A 26176-nucleotide genomic window follows, 5' to 3' on the forward strand; every position below is an offset into this window, starting at 1 on the left:
TCTCTCCACCGTGAATTCCTCTTTCCAAACCGTAGAGCTGTTGCACGCTCCTCACTCAGTGCACTGTAACGGTAGGATCTCTCATCCAGTCCCACTGATGCTGAAAACGTACCCAAACAGCTTTGCTCCTCACAGAATCATAGTTGCAAACTGTTGCGGTCCCGATGGATTGGATTGAATGACTGTCAGACATGGACGTCAAAGTAAGGACTGCAGACGCTGGAGAGTCAGAGTCAGAAAGTGCGGCGCTGGAAAAGCACAGCAGGTCAGGCAGCATCCAAGAAGCAGGAGAGTCAACGTTTTGGGCATTAGGCCTTCATCTGTTGATTTTGAAACTTCCATCTTCAGATCCTGAAATGTAAAAAGAGATTACAAAAATCATCACTGTCAGTGCAGGGTAGAAATTCTGAACAAGCAATTCTACTTTCTGCGGAAAGTTCTTTTCTTTTGTTATTTCACAAAATTGAAAGCACCATCCCACTCTCTCTCCCCCTCTGTTCTCACTCTGATCTAACTAATTCCCCTGAAGGTGCTGATTCAGGATCTTCCAGGGGCAGAAAAGCAAAAACGTCAAGACTGACATCTCTCTGAATTTTGGATAACTCCACCTGAAAGTTAATATCTTTCACAACATTGGGATACTGCTGAGAGGTGAGGAGGTCTGATTTTGGGAAGCAAAAAAAAATAATGAGTTTGTGCCAATCCCTTCCCTTCAGAGAATCCCCAGAGTGTGAAAGCAGGCCACTCAGCCCCACAAATCCATACCGACCCTCTAAAGGGTAACAGACCCACACCTATTCCCCTACCCCCTATTGCTCAACTTTTAGTCCCTGATTAATGCACCTAACCTGCACATCTCTGGGCATGGTCAATCCATCCTAACCGGGACAAAGTTAAAAATCACACCACCAGGTGAGTGTTCAACAGGTTTATTTGGAATGACTCGCTTTCAGAGCGCTGATCCTTCAGGTGGTTGTGGAGAATAAGATCTTAAGACATAACTTATAGAAAAACATTATCGCGTTCTGCCACCGAAATGATATATTGAACAAACCTGGACTGTCAAGTCTTTCATCTTTTAGACTGGATTGCAGCTATCATTCACATGTAAATCCCAGACCTTCTTGCAAGGCACCTTATCAAGATAACTCGAGGTTTTATAGCAAAATGTGACATCTCAGTTCACATAATGCATTAAAGGTGTGAGGTCAGAGTCTGTCTGTGTCCCAGTCTTGAGTCAGACTGGTTCTATTTCCAAAGTGTAATATTTTGTAAATTACATGGATTGACTGCTTACTGATTGTGTATTTTTTGAGCAAAATAGAATGTATCTGCAAATATCATTCTGCAAATACAAATAGAGCCTTATTTCTGGTTTACTTCCTAATGAAACAACATTAGAAATAAATAGGTGCTCGCGTTTAATGTTGTTTCATTTTTCTTGTTTGATTCCCTGCTGTGACTACACTGTGCCTGGATGGTTCACAGGCTGGGAGATTGTGCATTGGGACTTGATTGACTGAATGTTTTATTGTCCCAGAAGGTGTAAAGACAGTTGTGGCAGGTGGGGGGGGGGGGGGTCAAAGCTTCAACAGAAATCCAGCAGAGCTGAGAACAGACCGACATCCACATGCCTTTTACATGTTGTAATTGTGCCAGTCTCCACCACTTCCTCTGGCAGTTCGTGCCATACATGCACCACCCTCTATGTGAAAAGATTGCCCCTCAGACCCCTGTTAAATCATTATGCTCTCACCTCAAACATATGCCTTCTAGATTTCTTGGACTCCCCTACCCTGGGGAAAAGACCTTAGGTTCCCCCCCCCCTATCCATGCCCATTACAAAGGTCTATAAGTTTACCCCTCAGCCTCTGATGCTCCATGTAAAATATCCCTGGCCTATTCAGCCTCTCCCTACAGCTCAAATCTTTTCTGACCCCTTTCAAAGTTTCATAACATCTTTCCTACAGTAGGGAGACCAGAACTGAACGCAGTATTCCAAAATTGGCTTAACCAACATCCTGGACAGCCACAACATGACCTCCCAACTCATCTACTCAATGCTCTGACCAATAAAGGCCATCCTACCAAATGCCTCATTCATTATCCTGTCTACCGGAGACTCCACTTTCAAGGAACTATGGAACCTGCACTCCAAGGTCTCTTTGTTCTGCAACACTCCCCTTAACTGTGTCAGTCCTGCCTGAATTGCTTGACCAAAATGCAACAACTCGAATTTCTCAAAATTTAATTCCATCCACCACACTTTGGCCCATCCGATCAATTCTAATTTATAGCAAACCCTCTTTTCTCTCTCATTCCCAAGCTGAAAATCTCCATCCCACACACTCTCCCTCCATTCTCATTTTGCTGACCCCAATCCCTGCTGTACCTCATCCTGAATGGTCTGGTTCATGCTGATTAAAAGACCCACACTCGGGGGGGAAGAGGGTCTAATTGAAACATACATAATCCTGAACAGCCCAGACAGAGTGGATGTTGCGAAGATGTTTCCATTGGTAGGACAGACTCAGACCAGAGGGCAGCGCTTCGAGTAAAGGGAAGTCCTTTTAGAAAGGAGAAACTTCTTCAGCCAGAGAGCGGTGAATCTGTGGAATCTATTTTCAGAGAAGGCTGTGGAGGCCAGGTCACTGGGGATATTTAAAACTGAGACAGATAGGTTCTTGAGTATCAAGGGGATCAAGGGTTAAAGGAGAATGGGGTTGAGAAACCTAGCAGCCACGATTGAATGGGGTGATTAGACCTGATGGACTGAATGGCCTAATTTCTGCTCCTCTGACTTAGGGCCTCTTGCTGTCCTGGACACAGAGTGAGAGAGTTGGGAGCAAGACTAGGCCATTCGGTCTTTCGAGTCAGCACCAGCATTGAACAATTCATAACTGGATATGAATATACCTACAGCTGGGTGGATAGGCTGGGACTTTTTTCACTGGAACACATGAGGTTGAGATGTGACCTTAAAAGGAGGCTCATAAAATCATGGAGGGTAGATGAGGTGAACCGCAGGTGTCCTTTCCCTAGGATGGGGGTTTCAAGATTAGGGAGCAAATGAGGAAGGTGAGTGAAGAAAGATTTTCAAAAGACTGGAGTAGCGCCTTTTTTTTGAGAGTAGTTTGTGTGTGGAATCAATGTCCAGACACGGTGGTGGATGTAGGTGCAGTAACAAGGTTTAAAAGACATTTGGATAAGTACGTGAATAGGAAAGGTTCAGAGGGATATGGGCCAAATACACACAGGTGGGACTAGTTTAGTTTGTGAACACAGTCAGCATGGTTTAGTTGGACTGAAGGGTCTGTTTCTGTGTTGTCTGACTCTGGAACTGTTCTAAACTGGGCTTAAAACCATTTTAGATTAGATTAGATTAGACTTACAGTGTGGAAACAGGCCCTTCGGCCCAACAAGTCCACACCGACCCGCCGAAGCGCAACCCACCCCTTACCTAACGCTACGGGCAATTTAGCTTGGCCAATTCACCTGACCCGCACATCTTTGTGACTGTGGGAGGAAACCGGAGCACCCGGAGGAAACCCACGCAGACACGGGGAGAACGTGCAAACTCCACACAGTCAGTCGCCTGAGTCGGGAATTGAACCCGGATCTACAGGCGCTGTGAGGCAGCAGTGCTAACCACTGTGCCACCTTGCCTTCCGCAATAAACATCGACTTCTTTCTTGTTCAAAAATCAGATTAACTCAACCTTGAATTTATTCAAATGACCCCCTAACTGCAGGATGACATTCCCATCTCTGAACTCCATTCCTCTTGCTAACACACCACTTGCCTTGCTCATTGCCTGCTGCACCTGTCTGACAACTGGCACAGAAGGACGCTGATGCCCCTCTGAACATCCACGCATCATTCCTGATGAAGAGCTTGTGCCTCAAACTACGACTGTCCTACTGCTCGACCCACTGTGCTTTGCGAGTTGTGGTCTTCTCTACGTCAGGAAGACCAACCGTAAACTTGGGGAATGGTTTGCCGAGCATCACAGCCGGGTCCGCAGAGGCTTTGCGGACTTCCCAGTCTCCACCCATTTTAATGCCCCTTCCCACTCCCCTTCTGACAAATTGGAGGAACAAAACCTCATCTTGTCTGAGCAGTCCACAGCCCGGAGGACTCGACACTGAGTTCTCCAATTTCAAATAATCTCCCATCCCATCCCCCAACTCACTTCCCAGCCCTTTCCACTCTTCCCTGCCAACTGGATTCCTTCCTCCCATTCACCAACCAGGTTATGGGGATAAGGCAGGAACAGGATACTGATTGAGGATGATCAGCCACGATCATAATGAATGGTGGTGCTGGCTCAAAGGGCAAGAGAGCTGACTCCTGCACCTATTGTCTATTGTACCTTCTACCTGTCTCCACCTATCCTCACTTCATCACCCTGCCCCCAGCACACCCTTGTTCCACAGCTCTCCCTATACCCACCCCCAATCCTGAACAAGGGTTCCACCAGATACCTCAACTCTTCCACCTCCTGATACTGCCTGGCTTGCTGCATTCTTCCAGTCTCCTGCCTGTCTATTTTGTCAATTGAGACAAAGGCTTGGACTAATTTTTCCAGAGTCTGTCCCCTCACTGGATTCACTCCCATTCCTTTCAGTTGCTCCAAGTCAACAATTGAACCCCAGAATGAAACGTAAATGGAAAAGGGGGTGAGAAAAGAGAATGCGGTACACACAGATGTTGGACAGAGGAAGGAAGCTGCAGTCTGAGTGAAGCTCAATCTTCATTGAGAGAGGGGAGGGGCAGGAACTTCAGAACCTCATGGCCCAACTTCCGCGTTCACCAATAGGGGAGCTCCGAATGGCAGGAGGACAAGTCTCCTTCCGGTCCTCCAGTGAGCCTTTTTGTCCATCAAAAGTAGGTTTCGCCCCTTTTCTGCTGACAGCGAGGAACACGCCCAATGTTTTGGTGACACTGGCAAACATGTGCCCTGCTTGTTGACACCAAGGAGTGTACACAATATGCTCTGTAGCAATGCTGGTGTTATTGACAGATTTTCAGTTTCCAAATGCCTATCGGAGATCAAAAAGGGCAGAGCGATATTTTTTCCCCCATGTGGCTCAATATTTGATTGCTTTTGCATTTGTTTGGCTGCTCAATGTTTTTAAGTTTTTCCTCCGTGTTGGGGTGACCTTCACAACTAGAGGACATAGGTTTAGGGTGAGGCCACAAAGATATAAAAGATACCTGAAGGGCAATGTTTCCCTGCAGAGGGTGGTGTGTGTATGGAATGAGCTGCCAGAGGAAGTGGTGGAGGCCAGTATAATTACAGCCTTTAAAAAGTATCTGGATGGATATATGAATAGGAATGGTGTAGAGGGATATAGTGCTGGCAATGGGACTAGATTAATGTAGGATATCTGGTTGGCGTGGACAGGTTGGACTGAGGGGATCTGTTTCCGTGCTGAAAATCTCTACGACTCTAAATAATAAAAAGTCAACTTTTCCAATGAACATATCCATGTTAACAAGACTTAGTGCACAACCTGCTTTACTAACCGTTCTCAACAGGTCCTGCCCCTTCAATAACTGAGGAACATATACATGCTGGTGCATAGTATCCTTCACTAGTATTTACACACTACCCTCAGCAATTGCACAAGTAACAGTGAGGGGTAAACAGCACAAGGATTAAAACACAGTGAGGGGTAAACAGCAGAAGCGCCAGTAAAAGCAGATGGAAAGTGAGTGTAAAATGTGACTATGACAGGACAGGCCCCACATTCCTTCCCCTCCGTCCCCCCCACAACCTGCCTCACCTTTCACCTCCCGGGCCCAGTACCTTCCAGGTGGCCCCATAGTTGACACAGGGGCCGCCCCACGACCAGTAGAACTCCACCACCCAGGCGGCCGACCAGTTCCCAAGCAGGCCCTTAACCCCATCCGCCTCCAGAATGGTCACCGGCTCCTGCCTGCTGTACAGCCGGCCGGTGTGGCCGTGACACAGCAGCTGCACCAGGAAGGCGGCGGTGACCAGTGACGGGGGTCTGCCCCGGGCCGCACGGCGCCATTTTCCTAACGGCCGCCGCTTCCCCGCTCGAGCGACTTCTCCTCCCAACCGCCTTCACCCCCGCGTGACGTCTGCACGGGGGGATGGGCGGGGCCGGGGGAGCCTCACCGTCACCAAGCAACAGCCACCTCGCGCTACAACTGCTCATTCACAAAAACAAACTCTCCTGTCTCGCTCTGCAGCTGCAGGGGGGACACTGCCACGTTTCGAGGAGCCCTGTCTACATTGGGAAAGCTCACCGCTCCATTTAAACAGATATTTCTACACCTAATACAACTATGTTAACTTTCAACTACTTTCAGGGAACATGTATTTTGCTCTGAGTAAGTCTATTGAGTTTAACTGCAGCATGGCTGTAGTTTTAAACTTGTTTGCTTTCCTGAACAGCTAGGTTTAAATGTTTTATTCGTCAGAAGAACCAAAATTAGTGATAGTTCACATATCCACCCTGAAATGGGGTGGGTAACTGGATTGAGTGGGTAGGCGCCATACTAAGTTTAACTTTGGGGACAGCCTTTGAGCTGCATATGAACAAACTGCTTACATGTTGCACTTATCGACTGCTAAATATCGGCTCTTGTTATCTTAACACTTAGCCTTCTGATTGGACATTGCAAAGGTTCACCTCCCGCCCACACCCCGCCAGCACCCTTCCCAAGGGTCAGACCCTCCCTCTCTCCAGGCACACAGTCTGAATAATTGACGAAGCAAAATTCACTGTCAAATCCCATCAACATGGAAGATCCCAGCCCACCCTACCTCCCACTCTGTACCCAACCCATCCAAAAACCACAAAACATCATCTCATCTTTAAAAAACAAAAGAAAAACTGGACCGCATCAAAACGTTCAACAACGGTCAACGCTCTGACTGTTACACACTTTACGGAGCTACATTTCAACTTGAGTTCGTTTGCACTCCCTCGTGAGAGTTCACATTAAAAGCTCATTGTACCAAATCAACAGCATGCCACAGCTCTCTGGAATTCAGCGGAATTCTTCCTGGTATCCCTCATGTTTTCCGGTTTTTTTGAGAAAGGAGACCCTCCCGTTAGCTTCGCCTTCAGATCTCCTTGGCTACGCCCAAAGTTTCGGCTGATCAGTTCAAGCACAGGGTCGCAGCCTTTTCTTGCTAAGCTCAGCTGGCTTAAACGTTAGCAACGCCTCTGGTTCCCGTTGGGATGTACGCTCCCGAGCGCAGACCTGGCCCGAAGCCTGTAGTCCCACAGGTCCTGCTGACTGCAAACTGCCCTTCTGTCAGCAAAAATACAAACACGACGGGGACAGTGTTCATTTCGCTATTCTCAATGTCAACTCTGACCCCACGAAAGGTTCTCTTTTCAGGGGCGGGCATGTCAATTGCCTACTTGGGGTTTGGTGAAATGTCTCAACAAGTGTTTCCGTTTGTCTATATTTACAAGAATTCTAACCCCAACTAGACATTTACATGTAAAATCTAAGAATTATACAACGTGACACATGAAAGCATGATGAGGAGCATCTCCTGTGTCCTCTCTCAGCTCAGAGAAGACTTAAACCCCGCTCCCCCCGTAACATTCCTCCAGGTGACAAAAGGATCTTAACGCAGGCGGATTATAAGGGGTTGCTCAGTGGGCACAGCGCCAAGGGACCCGGGTTCAATTCCAGCCTCAGGGGCGACTGTCCCTATGGAGTTTGCACGTTTCCAGCATGCGTCTGCGAGGGTTTTCTCCGGGTGCACCGGCTTCCTCCCACAATCCAAAGATGCGTAGGTGAGGGTGGATTGGCTATGCTAAATTACCCATAGTGCTCAGAGATGTGTAGGTTAGGGTGGATTGGTCAGGCTAAATTACCCATAGTACCTAGGGATGTGTACGTGAGGGTGGATTGGCTATGCTAAATTACCCATAGTACTGTAAGGCCGGAATCTGTCCTTGCATGTTCGTTTTAGGAGGAGAGACAACAGACGCTCAATTGTTTGGCACAAGCAGGCTTTAGTGCAGAATCGTAGCTGATACAGTGAATCACCATGCATTCACTGGAGAAGGCGCGTTCTGCCTTCCCCTCCCAAATCTGCTCCTGATATACTCTTTGCTAAGCAGAGCTTCGCGGAGCTACTAAGCATTGCCTTATTAGGACATTTCGCGTTTGCGAGGTGTTTCCTGTTGGGCTCATTTGGGCGTTGGCAGCTGAGCTGGCCACGTAAGCAACAGTTTCGATTCCCCAAACAGCAGCTATAGCTCCACCCTCCCTTGACCTATTTTATCCTAACAGTACCCAGGGATGTGTAGGATTGGGTAATTTAACATGGCCAATCGACCCTAACCTACACATCCCTGGGTACTATGCGTAATTTAGCATGGCCAATCCACCCTTAGTGTAGGATTGGCCAGGCTAAATTGTCCTATAGTATCCAGGGATGTGCAGGTTTGGGTGGAGTGGCCGTGCTAAATTACATAGTGTTTGGGGATGTGCAGGTTAGGGGGCATTGGCCATGCTAAATTACCCATAGTGCCTAGGGCTGTGCAGGTTAGGGTGCATTGGCTGTGCTAAATTACCCATAGTGCCCAGGGATGTGTAGGCTAGGTGGGTTAGCCAATGGGAATTGCAGGGTTATGGGCAGAGGTCTGGGTGAGGGAGGGTTGGTGTGAATTGGATGGGCTGAAGGGCCTGCTCCTACACTGCAGGGGTTCTAAGCGTGAGATGAGGTGCTTGACGGAAACGATGGGGAAGAGGCAGTGAAAACACAACGAGACCGTTTGAAAGTGGGAGCATGACAGGAGGGGGTGGGTGAATGGGATGTGGTGAGGGAGGGGGCTTAGGAGAGAAAGAGACACAGAAAGAGAGGGTCACACACAGATACAACTGGTGAAAGTGGGGAAGATTGTGATAGGTTCAGATAAGGTGGAGGAAGAAAAGCTGTTCCCTATTCACTGATAGTGACAAGGTCAGGGGCGGCCTGAAGTTCAGGGGTTTGAGCAGGAGAGAGAGGGGGAAAACAGAGGAAAAACAGGTTTACCCAGCAAGCAGCAATATGCTGGAATCCGCTGTCACCTCAGAGAGACAGACAGACGCAGAGGCAGAGAGGTAATCAGATGAATGGCCTCCCTGTGCTGTGAGATCCAAAAGGAGCACGTGAGCAGCTGCCCCAGTGTCTGGCGGTCTGAGGCATCTCCCCCTCGCCCCATTACCGGTACCGCTCTCCCGTCCCATTGGCACCCTCCCGGTGAACGGCCCACTCTCCAACTGCACTCAAGCTGCCCCTTCCCCCGGGGGCTGGAAGAGGACGGAACAGCCCGTTCCGGAGCGGGGCTCGGGAACGCTGCCCATGTCCGCGAGGTCCTTTCCGAGAAAGGAAACAAAAAGGACAACAGACAGGGGACCACCCGCATCAACGGGAATGACAACATTTCACCCTCAGACAAGGCTTTGTCAAGAGACGTACAGCACGGAAACAGACCCTTCGGTCTAACCCGTCCATACCGACCAAATATCCCAACCCAAACAAGTCCCACCTGCCAGCACCCGGCCCATATCCCTCCAAACCCTTCCTATTCATATACCCATCCAAATGCCTCTTAAATGTTGCAATTGTACCAGCCTCCACCACTTCCTCTGGCAGCTCATTCCATACACACACCACCTTCTGTATGAAAACGTTGCCCTGTAGGTCTCTTTTATATCTTCCCCTCTCACCCTAAACCTATGCCCTCTAGTTCTGGATTCCCCAACCCCAGGGAAAAGACTTTGCCTATTTATCCTATCCATGCCCCTCATAATTTTGTAAACCTCGATAAGGTCATCCCTCAGCCTCCGACGCTCCAGGGGAAACAGCCCCAGCCTGTTCAGCCTCTCCCTGTAGCTCAGATCCTCCAACCCTGGCAACATCCTTGTAAATCTTTTCTGAACCCTTCCAAGTTTTGCAACAGCGGGGAGACCCAGAAATGGAAAAGACTGAAGGGAGAAGTCAGCGGTAAATCTTTTGAAGAGGTTACAAAGGAGAGACCTCTGTCTGCAGCGGGAATGACCCCCACAGTAGCAGGTCGAGGTGGACGGCGTTTAAGGAGAAGCTGGATACAGACGTCAGGGAGAAAGGAACTGAAGGGAATGCTGCTGTAAGGGAAATCAAATGTGAGCGAGTGAAGGGGAGGTGCGTAGAGGCTCACATGGGTCAGAAATACTGAGAGAGACCAGTTGAGCTGAAGGACCTGACTGGAGACTCAATGGGACAGAGAGTGAAATCTTGGATCCACCTGCAAGAGAAGGAGAAACACGTGATTTACCTCCCAGGATTAAGCAAGTCCCGCAGATTCTGCAGATCACTTTATTGGTCACAGCACTGAGTATAGGGGTTGGGGTCTGGACAGGACGTTGGTTAGGCCACTTTTGGAATACACAGGAACCTCGATTATCCAAAGGACACATGCAGGGTGTATTTCAGTCGCTTGACGATTAGATCCCTTCCAGTGTGGAAACAGGCCCAACCAGTCCACACTGACCATCTGAAGAGTAACCCACCCAGACCCATTTCCCTCTGACTAATGTAACTAACACTACGGGCAATTTAGCATGGCCAATTCACCCTGACCTGCACATCTTTGGACTGTGGGACGGAACCGGAGCACGAGGAGGAAACCCACGCAGACGCGGGGAGAATGTGCAAACTCCACACAGTCTGTCGCCTGAGGCAGGAATGAAACCCGGGTCCCTGGTACTGTGAGGTAGCAGCGCTAACCACTGAGCCACCGTGCTGGTTCATCTAATTCTGGATAATTGAAGTTCCTCTGTATTATGTGCACTTCTGGTCTATCGGAAGGATGTTCCCCCGTGTGGACCCGCTGGTGGATCTGGAGGCCGGATGAGTGGGGGAAGCCCTTGCCACAGATGGAGCAGGTGAAGGCACCCTCGCCGGTGTGCACCTGCTGGTGCCGCAGCAGGCTGGACGAGTGAGAGAAGCCCTTGCCGCAGACGGAGCAGATGAAGGACCGCTCCGCGGTGTGGACCTGCTGGTGCCGCAGCAGGCTGGACGAGTGAGAGAAGCTCTTGCCACAGACGGAGCAGCTGAACGGCCTCTCCCCGGTGTGGACCCGCTGGTGGGTCAGCAGGTGCGACGAGCGGGTGAAGCCCTTGCCGCAGACGGTGCAGGTGAAGGGCCGCTCCCCGGTGTGGACCTGCTGGTGCTTGAGCAGGCTGGACGAGTGAGGGAAGCCCTTGCTGCACACCAAGCAGGTGAAGGGCCGCTCCCCGGTGTGGACCCGCTGGTGGGACAGCAGGTGGGGCGACTGGGTGAAGCCCTTGCCGCAGACGGAGCAGGTGAAGGGCCGCTCCCCGGTGTGGACACGGTGGTGGATCTCCAGCATGGAGGGATAGCGGAATCCTTTCCCGCAATCCCCACACTTCCACGGTTTCTCCATGGCGCGCGGAATGCCTCCTGAGACTTCCTTTCCCCACAGTGGGCAAACTGGCTCAGGCACGTGCCCCTGTGGTTCAGGTAAAGATGATACTTTAAGAGCCTACTGAAGCAGACAAAAACGTTCAAAGAATTTTCCCCTTCTGGACTGAAAGAGGGACGTCTCTCCTGTCCCACGAATCAAGGGGCTCTGTCAGACCTTCACATGGTACTCATTTGGGGAGCTCTACCTGCAAAGCTGCTCTTCTCATATCCTGTGAAAAGGGGATTACAAAAGTCATTGCTGCCTGCACATGACAGGAATTCAGAACAGATCATTCTAGTTTCTGTAGAACTTCCCTAAAACAACCAAGTTACAATATGCAGATGCCAGTGTTGGGCTGGGGTGTACAAAGGTAAAAAAAATCACACATCACCAGGTTGTAGTCCATTAGATTTGTTTAGAAGTTCGAGCTTTCAGAGCTCTGCACCTTCATCAGGTAGCTAGTAAAACCTCCAGGCGAAAAAGACAGCAGATGCTGGAGATCAGTGTGGTGCTGGAAAAGCACCGCAGGTCAGGCAGCATCCGAGGAGCAGGGAAAAAATAAAAAAATCGACATTTCGGGCAAAAGCCCTTCATCAGGAATGAGGAAAGAATGAGGACACTTTCCTCATTCCTGAAGACGGGCTCATGCCCGAAACCTCGATTCTCCTGTTCCTTGGATGCTGCCTGACCTGCTGAGCTTTTCCAGCAACACATTTCCAGCTCTGATCTCCAGCATCTGCAGACCTCATTTTCTCCTATAACCTAGAGTTGTGATTTTTAACTTTAAAAAGTGTTGCAAATCTCCACCCCACACACACACACACACACACACTTTTCTTCAATTCTCACTCTGCTGTTTCTGATATTACCCATCCCCCAGTATTGTCCAGAAAGGGACTTATTACCTAAAAAAGCTGTAAAACTCCATCCCACACACTCTTTAACTCTTGCTGTACCTAATATTCCACCTCCCTCCCCATGCTCCAGCAGGGTCTGACTGATGCTCATTGACTGAGCCACACTCACCTCTTCCTGGACACAGGGACCCTCCAGACCAACACAACATCAGCTCCCCATAACCCCCCCCCGCAACGGCGCATGTGCAGGAGCATCCGGTCACGTGAATCGAGGGACCGCCGTCGTCACAAAGACCGCGCGTTCATTGGACGAAGTGCCCGTCCGTGCGGCGGCGCTGGTCTTTGTGACGCCCACGCCCACGTGACCTCTCTCCTCCACCAACCCCCACGCGCCCGTCCCTTCACCTCGACACGGGGAGGCATGACCAATGGGGAGCTTTGGAGGACCGGAAGGAAGGAAGGCTGGTCCTCCTACCAATCAGAGCATCCCCTCATTGTCTGAATGCGGAAGTTGTAGCATGAGCTCCTGCTGCTCTCTCTCTCTCTGAATGAAGATTGAGTGTTACCCCAGACTGCACCAACCTCTGTGAGTACAGCACCCTCTCTTCTCACCCCTCCTATTCCATTTCTTTTCTCATTTTGGGATTAAACTGTTGGTTTGTAGGAAGTGAAGTGAAAGGAGGTGAACTCAGGAAAGGTGCATATGCTGGATGCATTGGTCTAGATCGCTGTCTCTGTCCCTCTGTGTCTGTTTGTCTTTGCTCCTCTGTGTCTGTGTCTCTCTCTCTCTCTGTCTCTGTCTCTGTCTCTCTCGTGTCCTTCATCAGGAATTGCGGAGGGGGAGGGGTGGAAAGGGTGCGGAGAGATAAATAGGAAGGTGGGAGTGGGGCTGGGGGTAAGGTAGATGCAGGTTGGGTGGGTGGTGATGGCAACAGGGTGGAGCAGATTGGTGGGAAGGAAGGTGGACAGGTGGGACAGTTCAAGAGGGTGGTGCTGAGTTGGAGGGTTGGAGCTGGGGTGGGAGGGGGAGGGAATGTGAGGAAACTGGTGATATCGATGTTGATGCCATGTGGTTTCAGGGTCCTAGGCCACCTGATACCTGGAGGAAGAATGCCTCTGCATTGGGACCCTCCAACCATACAGGATCAATATTGATTTCACCAGTTTCCTCATTCCTCCCGGCCCCTGCCCAATCCCAGATACAACCCTCGAACTTGGGACTGCTCTTTTGAACTATCCCACCTGTCCATCTGCCTTCCCATCTATCTGCTCCACCCTCCTCTCTGACCTGTCACCTTCTTCCCCCGCTTTCATCTACCCATAGCATTCTCAGCTCCCTTCCCCCAGTCCCACCTCCCTCCCATTTATCTCTCAGTCCCTTTGGGCCCACCCCACATTCCTAATCAAGGGGTTATGCCAAAAACATCAAACCTCCTGCTCCTCAGATGCTGGCTGACCTGCTGTACTCTTGCAGCACCAGACATTTTGGTGCTTATTTGTCTGGATGTTCTGATGTGACCCATTCGCAGATGTGAAGTCACATTCGAGAAAAACTCCTCCATGGAATGTGGGCTTTCTTTTTGGCAAGGCCAACAATGTTTTTGTCACTAACTGCCCTTCAGACAAGAGGATTGCCAGACTTTAGGGGGCATTTTAAAAGTCAAGCATGTGAGCCGTCATATGCAGGCAGCACCAAGTTAACGCTGACGGATTTCCTTCCCTGAAGAGCGTTATTGAATCAAATGGGTTTTCAGAAAAGTTTCATTCTCTCAATGACTGAGACTAGTTTTCAATTCAGATTTTTAAAAAAATTTAAATTTAATTTCCCCAATGTTTGTTTTTACTGGTATTTGAACCCATGAGCCCAGATTATTTGCCTGGTGCCTCTGGATTGCTGGTCCAGTGTTGTTGTAACATCACTGACTCGCCTGGACAGCATTGAGAGTCATACAGATGTATAGTACACAAAGAGACCCTATGTGCAACTGGTGCATGCCGAGCACATAGCCAAAATTGATCTAGTCCGCTGTGCCAGCACGTCCCTCCAAACCCTTCCCATTCATATTCCCATCCAGATGCCTTTTAAATGTTGCAATTGTCCCAGCCTCCACCACTTCCTCTGGCAGCTCATTCCATACACGCACCACCCTCTGACTGACAAAGTTGCCCCTTAGGTCCTTTTTATGTCTTTTCCCCTCTCACCTCTAGTTCTGGACTCTCCCGCCCCAGGGAAAAGACCTTGTCTATTCACCCTATCCATGCCCCTCATCATTTTATAAACCTCAATAAGGTCACCCCTCAGCCTCCGATGCTCGAGGGAAAACAGCCCCAGCTTATTTAGCCACTCCCTATAGCTCAAACCCTGGCAACATCTTTGTAAACATTTTCTGAACCCTTTCAAGTTTCGTTTAACTGCACAGTAAAAATCATACTGGACTTGGATATATCTCGTGTTACTCTGCAATATGTATTTATTTATGGTTGTATAAATTTGATTTATAATTTATTTCTAGTTATATCATAGAGTGTTGTAGCCATGTTATGTGTTCAAAGTTTGGGAGAAGATAGTAGTGTTATGGATGCGGATCATTAGCTGTTTTCCTGTTTGTCCTATGTAGTGTTTTGTGCAGTCCTTATTGTGTACAAAATCCCATGCAAGGACTGCACAAAACACTACATAGGACAAACAGGAAGACAGCTAACGATCCGCATCCATGAATACCAACTAGCCACGAAACGACACGACCAGCTATCCTTGGTAGCCATACACGCAGATGACAAATCAACATGAATTCGACTGGGACAACACTAGTATTATAGGACAAGCCAAACCGAGAACAGCCAGGGAATTCCTAGAGGCATGGCACTCATCCACAGATTCAATCAATAAGCACATCGACCAGACCCAATATACCGACCACTGCAGCGGACAGCTGGAACTGACAACCGGAAGTGGGCAGAGACAAACCACTATAAATGCCGGAGGAAAGATCACAGAAGCGCTTCACAGGAGGCTCCCAAGCACTGAGGATGTCACCTAGACAGGGGACGAAACGTCTGCAATACAAACTCCCAGTTCGGCGAACAGAACCACAACATGTCATGTATTTCCAGTCATACCCGTTACAGGACAGGAGAATACTGGGCTCAATGCTGACTCTGTAGATGAATCTAGTCAGACTCATTCCTCTCTATATCCAGAGAGTCCTGTAAGTGTATTCCGCTATAGGGTCCCTCCAGTCTCACTTGGGTATTGAGTGACTCCACTACAGTCATCCTCAGAGCGAGCATGTTCTAGGTCTTGTTACCAAAGCAAAGTTCTTGCTCTGATTCTCTTTCTCCACCCCCCCCACATCTTGGTCTGTCAATATGGTAGAAAGAGAGGCGGGGGGGGGCAGATAACTAGGTTAGCAAACTGCATGAGGGTGGCATGGTGGCTCAGTAGGTAGCACCGATGCCTCATAGTGCCAGGGACCTGGGTTCAATTCCAGCCTCGGGCGACTCTCCGTGTGGGTTTCCCCCGAGTGCGCCGGTTTCCTCCCACAGTCCAACCTTGTGCAGGTGAGGGTGGGTTGGCCATGCTAAATTGCCCAGAGTGTTCAGGGATGTGTAGCTTAGGTGCACGTGTCAGGGGTAAATATAGGGGAATGGGTCTGGGTGGGATACTCATCACAGGGTCGGTCTGGACTTGTTGGGTCGGTATGGACTTGTTGGGCCAAAGGGCCTGTTTCCACACTGTAGGGGTTCTAATTCACTTTTCTTGGAGCTAGATCTGCCAAATGTCAGGAATCAGAAAAATTGGGAGGGAGCGTATTAGGTACGGCAGTAGGGAGAGAGTGTGTGGGATGGAGACTCACAGATTTTGGGTTATGGGCGTGGAATGAATATTCCGTGAAATCGATCTGTTAAACTCTGAGATTCTACGTGATACTGACAGCGATGACTTTCTAATTTACAGGCTTTCACAGGAGGATTTACCTGCATATCTTGAACTAATTGCCTCAGCCAGCTTGACTCATTGGGACTGGAATTTTATCGATCTTTTGAGTGGAGAAGGAGGATTGTCCCGCCTGCTTCCAGAGATCTGACTGGTAAAGCACTGAGATGCCGCTGTTCGAGGGTGGAGGGAGCTTTACCGGAGCGGAGAGTTAGCCAGCCGGCCCCCCGCAGCAGAGTGGGACGTCAGAGGGAGCGTCGAACCTGGAGGGAGGCCGCGCCGTGGGGAAACCGTGGAAGTGTGGGGAATGCGGGAAGGGGTTTCGAGTCCCCTCTGAGCTGGAGATCCACCGGCGCGGTCACACCGGGGACAGGCCGTTCTCCTGCCCCGAGTCCGGCAAGGCCTTCATTGGGTCCTCCAAGCTGCTGAGGCACCGGCGGGTCCACACCGGGGACAGGCCGTACCCCTGCCCCGAGTGTGGCAAGGCCCTTCACCCAGCTGTCCCACCTGCAGACGCACCGGCGCCTCCACACACCAGGGAGAGGCCTCTCACCTGCCCCGGGGGCGGCAAGGCCTTCAATCGATCGCCGACCCTGCGGACGCACAGGCGCCTTCCCAACGTGACCGCACGGAGTTGAAGTCTGCAGCGAATCCCACCCAGGACTGGGGGGGGATCGTGCCCCGTGGGGGGATTGTGCCCCGTTCGAAGACAGTGGGTGAAGCGGGAAGGGAGCGAGGCTTCCTTTCTGCCAGACTGGCCGCTCTCGCTCCCTTTGCTTCCCGTGGGACCGATGCTGTTTGAGGCTGGGACTGCACGTTCCCCGGGCCAAAGATCTGCAGGAGCTGAGGAAGTGCACTCCTTTCACACCGGATGGTAAATCATGTTTGTCCCATCTATTTCAGTCTTAAATACCCTCCGTGACCTGGCCTCCCAGCCTCCTGTGGCAGTGAATTCCACAGATTCCCCACTCTCTGTCTGAAGAGGTTTCTCCTTATCTCCGTTCTAAAAGGGCTAAGGCTGTGCCCTCGGCTCCTGGTCTCTCCTACCAATGGAAACATCTTCCCAATGGCCACAGATAGATCAAAGTCAAATACAATAGCCTCTATTCCATTGAGTGTCCAGCACATTTTATAACACTTTGTAAAATCAGGAGGGCCATTGATGAGGTGAGTGGCAGGTGTCTTTTCCCGATAGAATAAAGAATATTCCAGCACAGGAACAGGCCCTTCGGCCCTCCAAGCCTACACCGATCCAGATCCTCTATCTAAACCTGCTGCCTATTTTCTCAGGATCTGTATCCCTCTGCTCCCTGCCCTTTCATGTATCTGTTGAGATACATCTTAAATGACACCATCGTTCCCGTCCCTACCATCTCCGCTGGCAACACATTCCAGGTACCCAGCACCCTCTGCGTAAAGAACTTTCCATACATATCTTAAATCTTTCCCCTCTCACTTTGAACTCATGACCCCAGGTAACTGAGTCCTCCACTCTGGGGAAAAACATTTCTTGCTTTCCACCCTGTCATGATTTTGTTGGCCTCAATCTGGTCCCCTCTCAACCTCCGTCTTTCCAATGAAAATAATCCTGATCTATTCAACCTCTCTTCATAGTTAGCATCCTCCATACCAGGTAACATCCTGGTGAACCTCCTGTGCACCCTCTCCAAAGCATCCACATCCATTTGGTAATGTGGCGACCAGAACTGTACGTGGTATTCCAAATCTGGCCGAAACAAAGTCTCGTATAACTGTAACATGACCTGCCAACTCTTGTACTCAATACTCTGTCCGATGAAGGAAAGTGTGCCATATGCCGCCTTGACCACTCTACTGACCTGCATTGCCATCTTCAGGGAACAATGGGCCTGAACACCCAGATCTCTCTCTACATCAGTCTTCCCCAGGACTTTTCCATTTACTGTATAGTTCGCTCTAGAATTGGATCTTCCAAAATGCATCACCTCACATTTGTCCGGATTGAACTCCATCTGCCATTTCTCTGCCCAACTCTCCAGTCTATTCTCCATTCTGCTGTATTCTCTGACAGTCCTCTTCACTATCTGCTACTCCACCAATCTTAGTGTCAACTGCAAACTTGCTAATGAGGCAACCTACACCTTCCTCCAAATCATTTAGATATATCACAAACAGCAGTGTTCCCAGCACGGAGCCCTGTGGAACACCACTGGTCACCGTCTCAGTTTTGAGAAACTCCCTTCCAATACTACTCCCTGTCTCCTGTTTCCCAACCAGTTCTCTATCCATCTAGCTAGAATACCCTGGACCCCATGTGATTTCACCTTTTCCATCAGCCTACCGTGGGGAACCTTGTCAAATGCCCAAGTAAAGTCCATGTCTATGACATCTGCAGCCTTTCCCTCATCAATCAATTTTGTCATTTCCTTGTAGAATTGTATTGAGTTGCTAAGACATGACCTTCCCTGAACAAAACCATGCTGCCTATCACTCATAAGCTCATTTTCTTCCAAATGTAAACAGATCTTATCCCTCAGTATCTTCTCCAGCAGCTTCCCTACCACTGACATCCAGCTCACAGGTCTGTAATTACCTGGATTATCCCTGCGACCCTTCTGAAACAAGGGGAAAACATTATCAATTCTCCAGTCCTCTGGGACCTCACCTGTGTTCAAGGAAGCTGCAAAGATATCTGTTAAGGCCCAAGCTATTTCCTCTCTCGCTTCCCTCAGTAACCTGGGATAGATCCCATCAGGACCTGGGGACTTTGACCACCTTAATGCCTTTTTAGAATACACATCACTTCCTCCTCCTTATGCCGACTTGCCCTAGAGTATTCAAAGATCTATCCCTAACGTCAACATCCACCATGTCCCTCTCCTCGGTGAATCCTGACACAAAGTACTCATTAAGAATCTTGCCCATTTTCTCTGACTCCACACACATCTTTCCTCCTTCGTCCTTGAGTGGGCCCACCCTTTCTCTAGTTACCCTCTTGCTCCTTCTATATGAATAAAAGGCTTTGGGGTTGTCCTTAATCTTGCTCGCTAAGGATATCTCATCGCCCCTTTTAACCCTCTTAATTCCTCATTTTTAGATTGGAAGAATATTGGGAAAGTAGGACCAAAGCTTTGTCTGTCTTCAGTCGCCTAGACCTTATGTATGCTTCCTTTTTCCTCTCAGCAAGTCTCACAATTTCACCTGTCATCCATGGTTCCCTAATCTTGCCAATTCCATCCCTCATTTTCACAGAGACATCTCTCTCCTGAACTCGAATCAATTCTCTTTAAGAGCCTCCCAAATATCGAATATGGATTTTCCTTCAAAAAGCTGCTCCCAATCCACACTTCCCCAGCTCCTGCTGAATTTGGGGATAGTTGGCCTTTCCCCAATAAGCACTCTTCCTTTCGGACCACTCTCGTCTTTGTCCATGAGTATTCTAAACCTTACGGAATTGTGATCCCTATCCCCAACGTAATCCCCACCTGAAACTTCACCCACCTGGCCGGGTTCATTCCCCAACACCAGGTCCAATATGGCCCCTTCCCGAGTTGAACTATTTACATACTACTCTGGAAACCCTCCTGGATTCTCCTTACAAATTCTGCTCCTCTAACAGTAAGTGAATCCCAGTCAATGTTGGGAAAATTAAAATCTCCTCTCACCACCACCTATCCTACATCTTTCCATGATCTGTTGGCATATTTGTACCTCAATCTTACGCTCACTATTGTAGTATAACCCCAACATTGTTACTGCACCCTTCGTATTTCTGAGCTCTGCTGAAAATGTGTTGCTGGTTAAAGCACAGCAGGTTAGGCAGCATCTAAGGAATAGGAAATTCGACGTTGAGCATAAGCCCTTCATCAGGAATGAGGCGAGTTTGCCAAGCAGGCTAAGATAAAAGGTAGGGAGGAGGGACTTGGGGGAGGGGCGATGGAGATGTGATAAGTGGAAGGAGGTCAAGGTGAGGGTGATAGGCCGGAGTGGGGTGGGGGCGGAGAGGTCAGGAAGGAGATTGCAGGTTAGGAGGGCGGTGCTGAGTTGAGGGAACCGACTGAGACAAGGTGGGGGGAGGGGAAATGAGGAAACTGGAGAAATCCGAGTTCATTCCTTGTGGTTGGAGGGTTCCCATCCTCCTCCAGCCGTCGTGTTGTTATGTTCTGCCGGTGCAGGAGTCCAAGGACCTGCATGTCCTCGGTGGAGTGGGAGGGAGAGTTAAAGTGTTGAGCCACGGGGTGGTTGGGTTGGTTGGTCCGGGCGTCCCAGAGGTGTTCTCTGAAGCGTTCAGCAAGTAAGCGGCCTGTCTCCCCAATATAGAGGAGGCCACATCGGGTGCAGCGGATGCAATAGATGATGTGTGTGGAGGTACAGGTGAACTTGTGGCGGATATGGAAGGATCCCTTGGGGCCTTGGAGGGAAGTGAGTGTGGAAGTGTGGGCGCAAGTTTTACATTTCCTGCGGTTGCAGGGGAAGGTGCCGGGAGTGGAGGTTGGGTTGGTGGGGGGTGTGGACCTGACGAGGGAGTCACGAAGGGAGTGGTCCTTGCGGAACGCTGATAGGGGAGGGGAGGGAAATATATCCCTGGTGGTGGGGTCCGTTTGGAGGTGGCGGAAATGACGGCGGATGATAGGTTGTATGCGGAGGTTGGTGGGGTGGTAGGTGAGAACCAGTGGGGTTCTGTCTTGGTGGCGGTTGGAGGAGCGGGGCTCAAGGGCGGAGGAGCGGGAAGTGGAGGAGATGCGGTGGAGGGCATCGTCAATCACGTCTGGGGGGAAATCTATGGTCCTTGAAGAAGGAGGCCATCTGGGCTGTGCGGTGTTGGAACTGGTCCTCCTGGGAGCAGATGCGGCGGAGACGAAGGAATTGGGAATATGGGATGGAGTTTTTACAGGGGGCAGGGTGGGAGGAGGTGTAGTCCAGGTAGCTGTGGGAGTCAGTCGGTTTATAGTAGATGTCTGTGTTGAGTCGGTCGCCCGAGATAGAGATGGAAAGGTCTAGGAAGGGGAGGGAGGAGTCTGAGACAGTCCAGGTGAATTTGAGGTCGGGATGGAAGGTGTTAGTAAAGTTGATGAACTGTTCAATCTCCTCGTGGGAGCACGAGGCAGCGCCGATACAGTCATCGATGTAGCGGAGGAAAAGGTGGGGGGTGGTGCCAGTGTAGTTGCGGAAGATGGACTGTTCCACATATCCTACGAAGAGGCAGGCATAGCTGGGGCCCATGTGGGTGCCCATGGCAACTCCTTTAGTTTGGAGGAAGTGGGAGGATTGAAAAGAGAAGTTCTTCGATACACGGAAGATAACAAATGTTCATCAAATTGATTCCTGAGAGGAGAGGATTCATGGATCAGGAGGGATCGAGTCGATTGGCAATGAATTCAATAGGTTTGAACACAATGATGGGGAATCGCATGGGAACCGATAAAATTCCAGGAGGGTTGGGTTCAGATTTTTGGGACATTGGGGCCAGTGCTGGGGGTGGAGGGACTATTACAAATCAGATGAGCTACACCCGGGCCAGACTGGAACCAATGTCCTTGGGGGTGCTTTTGCTAACGCTGCTGGGGAGGGTTTAAACTAATGTGGCGGGGGATGGGAAACAAATGAGGAGGTTCCTGGTCAGGAAGGAGGTAGTAACTAAAGCCTGTAAGGAGCGAGATAATAAAGTCAGTGTGACAAAGGGGAAGAGTCACAGGGAACAGATGATGAACGCAAAGGGACAGGTGGTCTGAGGTGCATTTGTTTTAATGCAATAAGTGTAGTAGGTAAGGCAGCTGAACTTAGGGCTTGGAGTCGTACCTGGGAGGATGATATTGCTAATACTGAGACTTGGTTGAGGAAAGAACAAGATTGGCAAGTAAATATCCCAGGATATCGATGCTTCAGATGGGATAGAGAGGGAGGTAAAAGAGGTGAAGGAGTGGTATTACTGGTCAGAGAAGCTATCACAGCTGTGCTGAAGGAATGCACTACGAAGGACTCGAGCAGTGAGGTAATATGGGAAAAGTCCTGGGGAAAACTGATGTAGAGAGAGATCTGTGTGTTCAGGCCCATTGTTCCCTGAAGATGGCAATGCAGGTCAGTAGAGTGGTCAAGGCGGCATATGGCACACTTTCCTTCATCGGACAGAGTATTGTGTACAAGAGTTGGCAGGTCATGTTACAGTTATACAAGACTTTGTTTCGGCCAGATTTGGAATACCACGTACAGTTCTGGTCGCCACATTACCAAATGGATGTGGATGCTTTGGAGAGGGTGCACAGGAGGTTCACCAGGATGTACCTGGTATGGAGGATGCTAACTATGAAGAGAGGTTGAATAGATCAGGATTATTTTCATTGGAAAGACGGAGGTTGAGGAGGGACCTGATTGAGGCCAACAAAATCATGAGAGGTATAGACAGGGTGGATAGCAAGAAATGTTTTTCCCCAGAGTGGAGGACTCAGTTACCTGGGGTCATGAGTTCAAAGTGAGAGGGGAAAGATTTAAGATATGTATGGAAAGTTCTTTACGCTGAGGGTGCTGGGTACCCGGAATGTGTTGCCAGCGGAGATGGTCGGGACGGGAACAATGGCGTCATTTAAGATGTATCTCAACAGATACCTGAAAGGGCAGGGAGCAGAGGGATACAGATCCTGAGAAAATAGGCAGCAGGTTTAGATAGAGGATCTGGATCGGTGTAGGCTTGGAGGGCCGAAGGGCCTGTTCCTGTGCTGGAATATTCTTTATTCTATCGGGAAAAGACACCTGCCACTCACCTCATCAATGGCCCTCCTGATTTTACAAAGTGTTATAAAATGTGCTGGACACTCAATGGAATAGAGGCTATTGTATTTGACTTTGATCTATCTGTGGCCATTGGGAAGATGTTTCCATTGGTAGGAGAGACCAGGAGCCGAGGGCACAGCCTTAGCCCTTTTAGAACGGAGATAAGGAGAAACCTCTTCAGACAGAGAGTGGGGAATCTGGGGAATTCACTGCCACAGGAGGCTGGGAGGCCAGGTCACGGAGGGTATTTAAGACTGAAATAGATGGGACAAACATGATTTACCATCCGGTGTGAAAGGAGTGCACTTCCTCAGCTCCTGCAGATCTTTGGCCCGGGGAACGTGCAGTCCCAGCCTCAAACAGCATCGGTCCCACGGGAAGCAAAGGGAGCGAGAGCGGCCAGTCCGGCAGAAAGGAAGCCTCGCTCCCTTCCCGCTTCACCCACTGCCTTCGAACGGGGCACGATCCCCCCACGGGGCACGATCCCCCCCCAGTCCTGGGTGGGATTCGCTGCAGACTTCAACTCCGTGCGGTCACGTTGGGAAGGCGCCTGTGCGTCCGCAGGGTCGGCGATCCCAGTGTGGACCCGCCGGTGCCTCAGCAGCTTGGAGGACCCAATGAAGGCCTTGCCGGACTCGGGGCAGGAGAACGGCCTCTCCCCGGTGTGACCGCGCCGGTGGATCTCCAGCTCAGAGGGGACTCGAAACCCCTTCCCGCATTCCCCACACTTCCACGGTTTCCCCACGGCGCGGCCTCCCTCCAGGTTCGACGCTCCCTCTGACGTCCCACTCTGCTGCGGGGGGCCGGCTGGCTAACTCTCCGCTCCGGTAAAGCTCCCTCCACCCTCGAACAGCGGCATCTCAGTGCTTTACCAGTCAGATCTCTGGAAGCAGGCGGGACAATCCTCCTTCTCCACTCAAAAGATCGATAAAATTCCAGTCCCAATGAGTCAAGCTGGCTGAGGCAATTAGTTCAAGATATGCAGGTAAATCCTCCTGTGAGATCCTGTAAATTAGAAAGTCATCGCTGTCAGTATCACGTAGAATCTCAGAGTTTAACAGATCGATTTCACGGAATATTCATTCCACGCCCATAACCCAAAACCTGTGAGTCTCCATCCCCCACACTCTCCCTACTGCCGTACCTAATACGCTCCCTCCCAATTTTTCTGATTCCTGACATTTGGCAGATCTAGCTCCAAGAAAAGTTTAAGAATTAGAACCCCTACAGTGTGGAAACAGGCCCTTTGGCCCGACAAGTCCAGACCGACCCTGTGATGAGTATCCCACCCAGACCCATTCCCCTATATTTACCCCTGACACGTGCACCTAAGCTACACATCCCTGAACACTCTGGGCAATTTAGCACGGCCAACCCACCCTCACCTGCACAAGGTTGGACTGTGGGAGGGAACCGGAGCACTCGGGGGAAACCCACACGGAGAGTCGCCCGAGGCTGGAATTGAACCCAGGTCCCTGGCACTATGAGGCATCGGTGCTACCTACTGAGCCACCATGCCACCCTCATGCAGTTTGCTAACCTAGTTATCTGCCCCCCCACTCTCTTTCTACCATATTGACAGACCAAGATGTGGGGGGGGGAAAAGAGAATCAGAGCAAGAACTTTGCTTTGGTAACAAGACCTAGAACATGCTCGCTCTGAGGATGACTGTAGTGGAGTCGATCAATACCCAAGTCAGACTGGAGGGACCCTATAGAGGAATACACTTACAGGACTCTGTGGACATACAGAGCAATGAGTCTGACGAGATTCATCCACAGAGTCAGCATTGAGACCAGTATTCTCCTGTCCTGTAACGGGTATGACTGGAAATACATGACATGTTGTGGTTCTGTTCGCCGAGCTGGGAGTTTGTATTGCAGACGTTTCGTCCCCTGTCTAGGTGACATTCTCAGTGCTTGGGAGTCTCCTGTGAAGCACTTCTGTGATCTTTCCTCCGGCGTTTATAGTGGTTTCTCTCTGCCCGCTTCCGGTTGTCAGTTCCAGCTGTCCGCTGCAGTGGTCGGTATATTGGGTCCAGGTCGATGTGCTTATTGATTGAATCTGTGGATGAGTGCCATGCGTCTAGGAATTCCCTGGCTGTTCTCGGTTTGGCTTATCCTATAATAGTAGTGTTGTCCCAGTCGAATTCATGTTGCTTGTCATCTGCGTGTATGGCTACCAAGGATAGCTGGTCGTGTCGTTTCGTGGCTAGTTGGTGTTCATGGATGCAGGTCGTTAGCTGTCTTCCTGTTTGTCCTATGTAGTGTTTTGTGCAGGCCTTGCATGGGATTTTGTACACAATAAGGACTGCACAAAACACTACATAGGACAAACAGGAAGACAGCTAATGATCCGCATCCATAACACTACTATTACAGGACAAGCCAAACAGAGAACAGCCAGGGAATTCCTAGAGGCATGGCACTCACCCACAGATTCAATCAATAAACACACCGACCTGGACCCAATATACCGGCCACTGCAGCGGACAGCTGGAACTGACAACCGGAAGTGGCAGAGACAAACCACTATAAATGCCGGAGGAAACAACACAGAAGTGTTTCACAGGCGACTCCCAAGCACTGAGGATGTCACCTAGACAGGGGACGAAACGTCTGCAACACAAATTCCCAGCTCGGCAAACAGAACCACAACAATGAGCAGCCGAGCTACAAATCTTCTCCCAAACTTTGAATACATAACATGGCTACAACACTATGATATAACTAGAAATAATTATAAATCAAATTTATACAGTCGTAAATAAATACATATTGCATAGTAACACTATGATATATCCCTGTCCAGTATGACTTTTACTGTTCAGTTAAACGAAACTTGAAAGGGTTCAGAAAATGTTTACAAAGATGTTGCCAGGGTTTGAGCTATAGGGAGTGGCTAAATAAGCTGGGGCTGTTTTCCCTGGAGCATCGGAGGCTGAGGGGTGACCTTATTGAGGTTTATAAAATGATGAGGGGCATGGATAGGGTGAATAGACAAGGTCTTTTCCCTGGGGTGGGAGAGTCCAGAACTAGAGGTGAGAGGGGAAAAGACATAAAAAGGACCTAAGGGGCAACTTTGTCAGTCAGAGGGTGGTGCGTGTATGGAATGAGCTGCCAGAGGAAGTGGTGGAGGCTGGGACAATTGCAACATTTAAAAGGCATCTGGATGGGAATATG

The 26176-nt window shown here is 49.9% G+C and overlaps 1 protein-coding gene and 1 pseudogene across 1 annotated transcript; one reads left to right on the forward strand and one right to left on the reverse strand.

The window, feature by feature from the left end:
- Nucleotides 1-26176, forward strand: part of LOC132810763 (zinc finger protein 850-like) — a 46023-nt pseudogene that overhangs the window by 14123 nt on the left and 5724 nt on the right.
- On the reverse strand, nucleotides 8383-12540 carry LOC132810762 (zinc finger protein 239-like). Its single transcript, XM_060822705.1, has 2 exons — nucleotides 12480-12540; nucleotides 8383-11682 (listed from the first exon to the last, which is right to left on the reverse strand). Exon 2 carries the CDS (start codon nucleotides 11430-11432, stop codon nucleotides 10749-10751), a length of 684 nt encoding a protein of 227 aa, XP_060678688.1. The 5' UTR covers nucleotides 11433-11682; nucleotides 12480-12540; the 3' UTR covers nucleotides 8383-10748.

Source organism: Hemiscyllium ocellatum, unplaced genomic scaffold (genome assembly GCF_020745735.1).
Source record: "Hemiscyllium ocellatum isolate sHemOce1 unplaced genomic scaffold, sHemOce1.pat.X.cur. scaffold_1911_pat_ctg1, whole genome shotgun sequence".
In the NCBI taxonomy this organism is placed as follows: Eukaryota; Metazoa; Chordata; class Chondrichthyes; order Orectolobiformes; family Hemiscylliidae; genus Hemiscyllium; species Hemiscyllium ocellatum.

Coding starts and splice junctions, on each gene's coding strand:
- LOC132810762 (XM_060822705.1), bottom strand. CDS start 11,432: ATGGAGAAACCGTGGAAGTGTGGGGATTGCGGGAAAGGATTCCGCTAT.